This window comes from Haliotis rubra, unplaced genomic scaffold (genome assembly GCF_003918875.1).
Source record: "Haliotis rubra isolate DU_JTF1 unplaced genomic scaffold, ASM391887v1 Scf770, whole genome shotgun sequence".
In the NCBI taxonomy this organism is placed as follows: Eukaryota; Metazoa; Mollusca; class Gastropoda; order Lepetellida; family Haliotidae; genus Haliotis; species Haliotis rubra.
Genome location: NW_025767491.1, coordinates 72613 through 85000, shown reverse-complemented (window position 1 = coordinate 85000; position 12388 = coordinate 72613). Strand labels below are relative to the sequence as shown.

The 12388-nt window shown below is 43.1% G+C and overlaps 3 protein-coding genes across 4 annotated transcripts in view; 2 read left to right on the top strand and 1 right to left on the bottom strand.

Moving 5' to 3' along the window:
* Positions 1–3874, top strand: part of LOC124260645 (C-X-C chemokine receptor type 2-like) — a 4861-nt gene extending 987 nt beyond the window's left edge. For both annotated transcript variants that reach the window (XM_046694975.1, XM_046694974.1), the window contains exon 2: positions 941–3874. In XM_046694975.1, the coding sequence (XP_046550931.1) occupies positions 957–1982 (1026 nt within the window). In that variant the 5' untranslated portion in view covers positions 941–956 and the 3' untranslated portion in view covers positions 1983–3874. The remainder of the gene's footprint in view (positions 1–940) is intronic.
* Positions 3875–4591: 717 nt separating this feature from the next.
* On the bottom strand, positions 4592–5644 carry LOC124260636. The gene is made up of 2 exons (XM_046694962.1): positions 5408–5644; positions 4592–5374 (listed from the first exon to the last, which is right to left on the bottom strand). The coding sequence occupies exons 1-2, from the start codon at positions 5606–5608 to the stop codon at positions 4826–4828; spliced, it is 750 nt and encodes a 249-aa protein (XP_046550918.1). The 5' UTR covers positions 5609–5644; the 3' UTR covers positions 4592–4825.
* Positions 5645–5725: 81 nt separating this feature from the next.
* LOC124260633 (probable G-protein coupled receptor 139) lies at positions 5726–8325 on the top strand. Its single transcript, XM_046694957.1, has 2 exons — positions 5726–6022; positions 6951–8325. The coding sequence occupies exons 1-2, from the start codon at positions 6005–6007 to the stop codon at positions 8013–8015; spliced, it is 1083 nt and encodes a 360-aa protein (XP_046550913.1). The 5' UTR covers positions 5726–6004; the 3' UTR covers positions 8016–8325.
* Positions 8326–12388: the final 4063 nt, after the last annotated feature.

The following is a 12388-nucleotide window of genomic DNA, read 5'->3' as shown; positions in this document are numbered from 1 at the left end:
TTTTGTCCACTACACCAAATGGAATGAATTTCTGAGGTTATTCATAACTGGGTATTCGTTTGCGTTTATCTTTACGACAGCCCGGAAGGTTATAGGATTTGCGGGGTCTTCTCGTTCACCCAGCAGCTTAGGGGGATTAACAGTTATGCTTGCTTGATTGTGCAAATACTGTTCTTCCCTGTGAGATATGGTCCGGCAAGCTGGAGGATTAGCTCACCTAATTAGCCATGTGCAGTTCACCATGACACCGATAGACATTCATTTTAATTTTACTCTAAGTGAACTATGTTAATTGAATACATGTGTATAACGTTGCACTGTGGTCTAGTGCATTCATTCACCATGACAAGTTTCATTTCATTCCAAATGGTAGAGGAGGTTAGTATTTGATATTTAGTGGCAGCAGATTTAGTATCAAGACAAGGAGAGCAACTTCTATCCACTGGATAGATGCGTTCATCGACAGAAATGATAAATTCGTCAATATTCATCATGGAAGAGGATTTTGTCGACATATACTAATGGCAATTACACTTATACTTATCAATCGAAAATGAAATTTATATGAATGCTATTTATTTTTAATGCTTTTCATAATGCATTGCAGGGCGGTGCGGTAGCCTAGTGGTTAAAGCGTTCGCTCGTATCGCTGAAGATACGGGTTCGATTCCCCACATGGGTACAATGTGTGAATCCCATTCCTGTGTCCTCCGGCATGATGTTGTTGGAATATTGCTAAAAGCGGCGTAAACCTAAACTCGCTCACTCACTCGTTTGCCAATAATCATGGTGTAATATATTCGGCAACGTTATTGAAGGGTCACCTGTTATTGTAAGTAAGGATGTTGTCGACCATTAACATATGCTAATCGATCTAGAATGTTTTGACATATTACTGTCAGTTTGCTTACTTACTTAACACTTTGTTATTTTTTCCCAGGAAGACAACTTTAAGGATGAACAATACAACACACAGTATTGACCCCTGTAGCCTACGGTTTTACCCCTCCGTCCTCTCCTTCTGTGTGCTGCTGGCGGTTGTGGGGATCCCAGGGAACGGCCTCATCCTCTACATCTACACCAAGAAGATCAACATCCCTATCATCAGCTTCTTCATCAAGGTCCTCGTTATCCTCAACCTTGTCGGCACGTCGTGTCTGCTACCGGTGTTCATGCATATCGTTCTCAATCCTGACACCAAGGATGGTCTGTTTCTGTGCTCTTGGTTTTCTTTTGGACAGCACTTCTTTGGGTTAAACACTGGGTTACTTTACATTGTCATAGCAGGACAGAGGTACAGAAAAATATGTAAACATGGACAAGCACAGCTCAAGGAACAAGGGGCTAAGAAGATACTCCTGGGCTGCACCCTATTTTCAGTTGTATCATGTTCCCCGAACGCTCTAATAACTACAGCCAAGAAGCAGAATGTAACTGTATCTTCTAAAGAGCAGTGCTGGACATCCGTTTGCTATTTCTCTGCCAATGAACGCGCAAACCACATTGCGACACTATACACGTCATGGGCTATTTTTGAACTCATTGCTATCTTTGTGACTCTGGTTGTATTTTATTCCTTGATTAGTAAGCATATAGGACTTCACAAGCGCACACTCAAAAGGATGTCCATCTCAAGTCGAAGTCAAGTGAAGGTGACAAATCCAACCATAATCTTCTTCAGCCTGACTGTGATATTCCTGGTCAGCTCTGCTCCAAGAGTCTTGCAGACATTGTACTATAGCGTAGTCCCTGAAGACCCGGCAATCTCTGCCAACATCCATTATGTACATGATGTGATCATCATGCTGCCCTTTATAAACTGTATAGTCAATCCCTTTGTCTTCGGCTTCACGTCGAAAGTGTTCCGACATCAACTTATTCTTCTCATGCGTGTTAACGTCAAGAGAAGGAAGCCTTTTTCTGTACCACCAGACATTCGACTCTCGGCGGAATCAATAATGCCAATGCGAATATATTCGTAGAAAGATGGAATACCTTCAGTTGTTTTTTTTCTGACCACTTTGAACAGCATTTCTATTTTATCACGGCTTTGTGTGGGAGGTAGGCCGGGACTATTCTTGGTCCAGGCGTTTCCTTACTTCAGTGAAAGCCATGAGCTTCGACATAGTGCTGATCAATCTAGACCACCATAATCTAGGCGGAGTTATGATTATCTTAGCGCTACGATCGGGCCCTGGTGTTTATTTAGCTGGACAAATTGTCTTTTGTATGATTTCCAGTTGTACATATCTATTCAGAGTGGTTGTTAAGTTGTTTTCATTTAGCTTGTATTTGTTGTGTTGTGGATGCATGGGTTCATGTAATCTTCATCTGGATTCAGTTTCCGGGGTAGACAAGTTGCGACTGCTTGCATCAAAGCAGGAACAGTATCAAACGTGACTGCAGATTGTATTTCAGTTTCCGGGTTTGGACGAGTACGAGACTTTCAAACCATGACCGTCATACACGGGCGATGCTGCACAATAAGGTTGTCAAAACCGGCAGCTGAGATATGTATACGAGAGTGACAAAAGTGGTTCAGTTCCAGTCGTAGGTAACCGATGTGTGCCGGCTTAGACAGCTTCCATTGTTACAGTACTTGTATCTGTTTGCATCAGTGACAGTTTGTTTTGATTTCCGCTATTGTGTTAATTGTGTTCATTATAGGAAACAGATATATATATTCCTTAGGAATGACATCATTTCAAGCGCGTTGAGTAGATCCTCCAATAGTCTGTCTCACAATTCCGTTATTTTCCCTACTGCCTAGACCCCTCTGCAGTGCGTAAGCCCTGAATGAAGCAAATCTAGATTTGCCCAGGTTCTGAATTCCCCAACTCACTAGAGCTCCTTTTCAAGTTAAATGGGTTTACTTGTTACTATAAAGATTATATATATTCTGGGACTAAGCGCTAGTCTAAACCTCCAACTGTGGTCAAGGTTAAGAGAATCGGATTCAAGGAAACGGCACAATGAGTTAAGTTTGAGATATTGTGATGTTACTCAAGGTCAAGGCTAACGATAACCTAATGTGGAGGAGGTGAGTGTCGCGGCATAAAAGCCCATTATTAGAAATATTTTTTGTCAGGATAGGTGTCAAAGGGAGTATTCTTATCATTTCAACATTTATTGAACCCATGTTTCTGAAACTCTGGCTCACAAATGACTCTGGGATTCGAAACTGTGGCTTCCAGCAGCAGAGACCCAACATCGCATCACAGCTCCCCCGGTCGCAAATATGCTGTCAATCCACACCGTCATTACATCGGGCCAAATTAAAACTTGAAATTATTAAAAACTGTTATTAATTATTTTGAGCAAATGCATTAAAACATAAGCATTTCGGTCGATCCCTCATTCAACGTTTCATTTATGACTTCGCTCAAATCATTACAATTAGGCCTCGGTGTTGTGCCCTTAGCGTATACGGATTATCTGCCAACAAAAGTGAATCAATGAGCGTATTACAAAACGTTCCTCGCCTTAACCCTCAATTAATACGCGTGCCACACATTTCTGCTAAGGGCGGTGGGGTAGCCTAGTGGTTAAAGCGTTCGCTCGTGACGCCGAAGACCTGGGTTCGATTCCCCACATGGGCATAATGTGTGAAGCCCATTTCAGGTGTCACCCACTGTGATATTGCTGGAATATTGCTAAAAGCGGCGTAAAACTAAAGTCACTCACTCAGTCATTTCTGCACAACAAAGGCGCATCAGTCTGACTGAACATCAGAATTTCTGGAAATAGAATCAAATATGACCATAAAATGTGTGATAAATCATTTAATGTCAAATGTTTTTTATACAATGTTATGAAATATAAATGTACTTTGGATACTGAAATAAAATGTGTTTGAATCCTATTCCTATTTTTATTAATGTGATTGGAGTTCATTATGGTGTCGGCTTGTCGTCAGTAGTATCAACAACATTGACATCTATGATTGAAGTCAGTCTTGGGTTGTCAATGGAGAAGTGATGAGGTAATTCTACGACGATGTCCTATTGGCCACAGTAGGTTTACTCATGACTATCTAGGGGCGGTGGAGGAGCCTAGCGGTTAAAGCGTTCGCTCGTCACGCTGAAGACTCGGGTTCGATTCCCCACATGGGTACAATGTGTGAAGCCCATTTCTGGTGTTCCCCCGTAGTGATATTGCTGGAATATTGCTAAAAACGGCGTAAAACCATACTCACTCACTCACTCACTCATGACTATCTACTTAAAACGGCTGGAGATGGACCTCCAAAAAAAGCAAGTGACTCACATTAAGATGCAATAAATCTGCAAGATCTGTTTTCCTGCGTGAGCGGGTATCTCACTGTGAACTACTGAAGAGAGATTGATCTGTATCATAAATTGTAACTGTGTAATGTTTGAGATTAAATGCTTGTTTTTAAATTGGTGCTGTATTTTCGTTGTAGAAACAGTGTAATGAAGAAGCATGGATTTTAAGAAACGCATTTAAACTTAGTAATTAGAATGTGTGTATGTGCTGACCTGGTCTCGTCGCTATACTATGGCTGAAACAACGCCGATGCGACTTCAACTCAACTCTACTCTATGATTTAAATCGTTACAAGAACCAAGTTCTCGTTCAGTCAATAAAGGGGAAATGACGTACCACAGGATACGTAGCACCATTACATCCTTGTCTTACAACAGGGAAATCAAAAGCATATAGCATAACGCTGTCATTGTTCAAACTCCCATACAAAGAAATGACACCATAAATGGATTTATTCAAATCGTATTCCCAGAAACCACAATATATATAAAAATACTGAATTCCCAACTTGATTCCAAGTGCTGAACCCTATGTAATGTCAGTTGTTCTGGAAGTTGAAACTGATGTTAAGAACGTTAACCACTTCATAGTCAGAACGCGCATGATGATTACAGAGTTCCTTTGTATCCAGCGTCGGAACATCATACAGCCTGTGGAACATCGTACAGACTGTGGAACATCTTACAGACTGTGGAACATCGTATAGCCTGTGGAACATCGTAGAGCTTGTGGAACATCGTACAGCCTGTGGAACATCGTAGAGCCTGTGGAACATCGTAGAGCTTGTGGAACATCGTACAGTCTGTAGAACATCGTACAGCCTGTGGAACATCGTACAGCCTGTGGAACATCGTAGAGCCTGTGGAACATCGTACAGTCTGTGGAACATCGTACAGCCTGTGGAACATCGTACAGCCTGTGGAACATCGTACAGCCTGTGGAACATCGTACAGCCTGTGGAACATCGTACAGCCTGTGGAACATCGTAGAGCCTGTGGAACATCGTACAGCCTGTGGAACATCGTAGAGCCTGTAGAACATCGTACAGCCTGTGGAACATCGTACAGCCTGTGGAACATCGTATAGCCTGTGGAACACAGCCTGTGGAACATCGTACAGCCTGTGGAACATCGTACAGCCTGTGGAACATCGTATAGCCTGTGGAACATCGTACAGCCTGTGGAACATCATACAGCCAGTGGAACATCGTATAGCCTGTGGAACATCGTAGAGCCTGTGGAACATCGTACAGCCTGTGGAACATCGTACAGACTGTGGAACATCGTATAGCCTGTGGAACATCGTAGAGCCTGTGGAACATCGTATAGCCTGTGGAACATCGTATAGCCTGTGGAACATCGTAGTAGCCTGTGGAACATCGTAGAACATTGTGGAACATCGTACAGCCTGTGGAACATCTTGGAAACACAGACTGTGGAACATTGTATAGCCTGTGGAACATCATACAGCCTGTGGAACATCATACAGCCTGTGGAACATCGTATAGCCTGTGGAACATCGTACAGCCTGTGGAACATCGTACAGCCTGTGGAACATAGTATAGCTTGTGGAACATTGTATAGCCTGTGGAACATCGTACAGCCTAGTGGAACATCGTATAGCCTGTGGAACATCGTATAGCCTGTGGAACATCGTAGAGCCTGTGGGACATCGTACAGTCTGTGGAACATCGTATATCCTGTGGATGTGCGATTAGATGACATCAAATATTCAGGTAAATATGACCTATTTAGTTAACTTAATTGTAAACTCTTCAACAACAACCATGACCAGAATTTATCAAATTCGCTTGGGCAAATTTGTTGTTGGAAGAAGTTAAGACATTTAAACCGTATGTTGCATGGGGCATCGATAAATCTGTGGTACAGGACCTTAATCTCATTTTTATCAGATGTAGTGTCTTTCACACGTTACATTAGTGTAAAAAAACATGCACCATGTTTTCAGAGACAGGAAATGGACCTGGGACGAAAACGTTAGATGAACTAAATGTCTAAAACGTTTATCATGATTGAGGGTGTTTGATAAGAAAGTCATTGTGTACCGCATAAATATATTGGTGGATGATTTCAGTTAATGTTATCTGTTTTCGCAAATGTAGCTGACAAATTATCTTGTCTCAATCTCAGTATATTACTGTTAGTCCCTGAAGGCCATTGTGCAACGATATATCGTCATTAATTTGATATATCTCCTGATAGTGAGTGAGTGAGTTTAGATTTCCGCCACTATTAGCATTATTCGCAGCATTCCAGCAATTTCACGGCGGTGAGACACCACGAATGGCCTTCACACATTGTACCCATGCGGGGAATCGAACCCGGAGTGACGAGCAAACGCTTTAACCACTAGGCTACTCCTCCCCCCTGATCCCTGATAAATGGAAGGCTGGTGTTTAATGGGTTGAGAGCTATAGGACTCATCCGTCCCTAATCTTGATGCAGCTATCTAAGTCTAAGAGTGTCATTGAAATGCTTCCACGGGGAATATATATTTCTATATAACAACGAATTGCACGACGAGCCTTAGTTTGTTCCCATAAGTCCTGGGAAGCGAATAAGCGCCATCCGTCCCTAACCTTGATTCAACTACAAGTCTGCGAATTTCATTGAAATGCTTCCACCGTGATTATATATTTCCAGGTAACAATGAATAACACGACGAACCTGCCCGTTGCTCCCATCAGTCCCTGGGAAGCGATTAAGCTTCATCCCATCATCGCTTTCTTCTGCGTGCTGCTGGTGCTTGTCGGGATCCCAGGAAACTGTTTTATCCTTTACATCTACACCAAGAAAATCAACCTCGACATTTTTGGTTTCTTCATCAAAACATTAGCAGTTCTTGATCTCATCACCTCCATTGGAATAATACCTGCGTCTCTGATATCCAAAATCTTTCCAAATATTAACCTCTCTGAAATGTGTAAATACATCACCTTTGTGTGTTACTTCAGTTCCTCCACTACAGGCATTCTGTATGTTGTAATAGCTGTCCAACGGTTCATGAAAATCTGCCATCCTCATGCATCTCAGCTAAAAATGCATCTGGCCAGGAAGGTGACCCTTGGGTGCATCATCTTCTGCTTCGTCTCAGGCCTACCTATTGTCTTCATAATGACAAACAGTAAGTTACAGATTAAATGGAATGTGAACAACGAGGAGCGTTTGGTGAAGGGTTGGACATGTGACTACACTGAATCAGCCAAAGATATGAAGATATCCTTAGCATTTTCCTCGTGGATGTTTATATTCGTGGTGTGTACCGTGACCTCATTGACAGTGTTGTACTCGAAGATTGGCTTGAAACTGAGAGAACATACTCGGAACATGAGTGTTTCCTTCAGGTCAACAAGACGACATAAAACGTCTGTGACTGTAACAGCAACGTTTTTCAGTCTGACCATCATCTACGTCGTGAGTGTTTTCCCACGTCTGGTGCAGGCTATGCTGTTTAGCCAGAGTGTGATCAGCTCTGACCTGACATTCACACAAGTGCAGATGTCTGACTTTGCCGTTCAGTTGCCTTTTGTTAACTGTGTTGCTAATCTTTTCATTTACGGTTTTTCCTCCAAAAGATTCCGACGTGTGGCTGTAACTGTTCTTTGTGGCAGATTACATTCTGACCAAGCTGTTACTACAGATACACGATCTCAGACGAAATACAGTCGAACCCAGACGGAACAAAGCCGAGGCGATGCTATAATATAAACCAGTCCACTGCAGCGCTTCGAATGAGTGTGTGAGTTAGAGACTATGGTTTTAAGCTGCTTTTAGCACTATCTCAGCAATATCACGGCTGGGGACATCAGAAATTGGCTTCGCGCGATCTTCCTTCGAGGATGGAACATCTGAGTACTAATCAAGGATCGGTATCTGGTATCAGAACTGGATCCGAGTGTCTTAATGTTCCGTTGTAAATATATTGATACAAGAGTCGACCTAAGGTGTAAAATAGATCAATGCATTTATTGCACAACTGAAATATTTCGTAAATAAAAGAGTAACACTATCAGACAAATTGCTGTTTGATTTATTTCTGGAAGAAGTTCCACCCATAGGAGTGTAATGGTCACCTTAGACTAACGAATCAGTTTCCCTCTCTTCTAAGAGGTACCTTACTGTCAAATCGTGGACGCGCCAACATAACACTCATTGTAGTCAAGTCCCGGCAGTGGGATCCTGAAAAAACTCAGAGATACTCAACTGGTCCAGTAAATGGACGGGCATACACTGAAAGACCTTAAGCTTATCTGGGATTCGAAACCTCACGAAGAGCATTCAGGATCACAAAGAGGAAACAATTCTCTGCCGGCATGGCTATCCACGCATTGTTTTACATACATGCAGTAAGAAGTGTATGATTACAGTTAACAACATGGGTTGTGTCACGTAACATCTTACATGCATTTAAAATGCACAACATTGACACAGTCAGATCATCCACCGCTCAGTCTACACAATTTAATTATTCAGTGAATATATTCTCCCGCTGAATGCCTCTTTCTGTTTCATCCATGTTCGGCGTAAGCCATATCACAATGATGGCATTACTGATGAATATTGTATGTAATATACAAAAAGTTATTTAAATCGGTATAAGATTCGGTGGTGGTAATACGTTATGCTATAAGTGAGTGAGAGAGCTTAGTTTTACTCCGCATTCAGCAATATTCAAGCTATATGGCGGCAATCTGTAAATAATCGGATCAATCCAATGATCAACAGCACAAACATCAATCTACGCAACTGGGATACGATGACATGTGTCAACCAAGTCAGCGCGCCTGACCACCCGATCCACTTATTCGTCTCTTACGACAAGCATGGGTTACTGAAGATCAATTCTAACCCGGATCTTCACGGGTGCCATGCTATAACATCACGAAGCGGACTGACTGACTGGCGAGGTCTAAACCACAAGTTCTCCAACGAATGATTGTTTCTCTGGTACATGAAACCTGCAAGAACGCGTATTATTGAGTAAGTGAGTGATGTTTTACCTCGCTTGTAGAAATATTCCAGCAATACCAGGGCGGGGGACACCAGAATTGCGCTTCACACATTGTACCCATGTGGGGAAGCGAACACCTGTCATTAGTGAGTGAGCGAGTTAGTTTAGTTTTACGCCGCACTCATCAATTTTTCCAGCTACATGGCGTCGGTCTGTAAATAATGAAGTCTGGATGGGTCATTCAAGTGACGATCGAACGCCTCAACCACTAGGACATCCCAGGGCGGTGGGGTAGCCTAGAGGTTAAAGTGTTCGCTCGTCACGCCAAAGACCCGGGTTCGATTCCCCACATGGGTACAATATGTGAAGCCCATTTCTGGTGTCCCCCGCCGGGCTTTCCTGGATATGTTTGACAGGTATCATTCATATAACTTTCTTTATCCTGGGGTCGTTTGGGTAGCCCTGTGGTCAAAGCGTTCACTTGTCACGCCAAAGACCCGGGTTCGATTCTCTACATGGGTACAATATGTGAAGCCCATTTCTGGTGTCCCCCGCCGGGCTTTCCTGGATATGTTTGACAGGTATCATTCATTTCTTTATCCTGGGGTCGTTTGGGTAGCCGTGTGGTCAAAGCGTTCACTTGTCAGGCCAGAGGCCAGCGTTCGATTCTCCACATTGATACAGGGTGTGATCATGTCTCTTGTCCTCTACCGTGATATTGCTGGAATATTGCTAAAAGTGGCGTAAAACTAAACTCACTCACTCACTCACTCACTAGGACATCCCACCGCCCTGACGTAACTTAAACAGTATTCCAGTAATGACGTGGCTTGTAAGTCGATGTAGGAGGAACGACCGGATACGTTACCACTTTGTTGACACCAACGAGCGACAGTATAGTGATCACTTACACAGTAACATAATCAGAGCGAAAAGATATTCGACCAACGATAATAACACAATATACCTGTGATGATCCGGGTTAGAACCGGTCTTTAGTAGTGAGTGAGTGAGTGAGTTTGGTTTTACGCCGCTTTTAGCAATATTCCAGCAATATCACGGCGGGGGACACCAGAAATGGGCTTCACACAATGTGCCCATATGGGGAATCGAACCAGGGCCTTCGGCGTGACGAGCGAACGCTTTAACCACTGGGCTACCCCACCGCCCATCCTTGTCGAAAGAGGCGACTAACGGGATCGGGTGGTCAGGCTCACTGACCTGGTTGACACACGTCAATGGATGCTCATGATGTTGACCACCGGTTTGCCTGGTCCAGACTCGATTTCTTACAGACCGCCGCCATATAGCTGGATTATTGCTGAGTGCGACGTTAACCAACCAACCAAAACATAAAATGTTTCTTGCGATCAAAGGGACACTACTCTGGCGTCCATGACAACTCACGCCACACACTTTACGAAGTAGGCTAACATCTAGTCTCTGAAATGAACATATTTTACAGAAAAAAAACCAGTTCATAATAAAAAAATAAAATATAATGGAAAGGAACCCTGAGACTTTCTTCATTTTCCCGAAACTGTGGAAATCTAGACTTGCCACATATCCTAGACTAGTAAGGGTTTTCTTGGATATATTTGTTTCAGGGTCTGAACGACAGACCTTATATCATGTACGAAGATACTGTAGAAGTATATCGCCATGCTTATTTGCCCCATGTCATCATTAGTACGTGTTTGTTCAGGTAAACATGTACTGAAAGTCAGCTGTTTGAACAGTCCATTCATTATGAACTATAGCGGTCTTTGTTGAACGTTCACAATGAAGTAAGCGTTTATGTTAACATTCGACAACATCTATCATCATGGTGTATATTAACCTTAATATCATAACATATATATTTTGGTAATACATCCAGCTTAAACGCCTGTAGGAGTGGCGGTTATGTGTGCGAGATCAAACCAACTGGGGAACAACTCATACCGGTATGCTGTCTTCGACTATTCGTATTTGTAGAAAGCAGTAAGCTTGCCTTTTTGTCGGAAAAGACTGTCTTTCAGTTTGAGTACTTTCAGATACTTAGATACTTTCATCTTGGTAGGGGCGGTGGGGTAGCCTAGTGGTTAAAGCGTTGGCTCGTCACGCCGAAGACCCGGGTTCGAATCCCCACATGGGCACAATATTCGAAGCCCATTTCTGGTGTCCCCCGCCGGGCTTTCCTGGATATATTTGACAGGTATCATTCATATAACTTTCTTTATCCTGGGGTCGTTTGGGTAGCCGTGTGGTCAAAGCGTTCACTTGTCACGCCAAAGACCCCGGGTTCGATTCCCCACATGGGTACAATATGTGAATCGCAATTCTGGTGTCCCCCACCGTGATATTGCTGGAATATTGCTAAAAGTGGCATAAAACTAAACTCACTCACTCACTCACTAGGACATCCCACCGCCCTGACGTAACTTAAACAGTATTCCAGTAATTACGTGGCTTGTAAGTCGATGTAGGAGTAACGACCGGATACGTTTCCACTTTGTTGACACCAACGAGCGACAGTATAGTGATCACTTACACAGTAACATAATCAGAGCGAAAAGATATTCGACCAACGATCATAACACAATAGACCTGTGATGATCCGGGTTAGAACCGGTCTTTAGTAGTGAGTGAGTGAGTGAGTTTGGTTTTACGCCGCTTTTAGCAATATTCCAGCAATATCACGGCGGGGGACACCAGAAATGGGCTTCACACAATGTGCCCATATGGGGAATCGAACTCGGGCCTTCGGCGTGACGAGCGAACGCTTTAACCACTGGGCTACCCCACCGCCCATCCTTGTAAGAGGCGACTAACGGGATCGGGTGGTCAGGCTCACTGACCTGGTTGACACACGTCAATGGATGCTCATGATGTTGACCACCGGTTTGCCTGGTCCAGACTCGATTTCTTACAGACCGCCGCCATATAGCTGGATTATTGCTGAGTGCGACGTTAACCAACCAACCAAAACATAAAATGTTTCTTGCGATCAAAGGGACACTACTCTGGCGTCCATGACAACTCACGCCACACACTATACGAAGTAGGCTAACATCTAGTCTCTGAAATGAACATATTTTACAAAAAAACCAGTTCATAATAAAAAATAAAATATAATGGAAAGGAACCC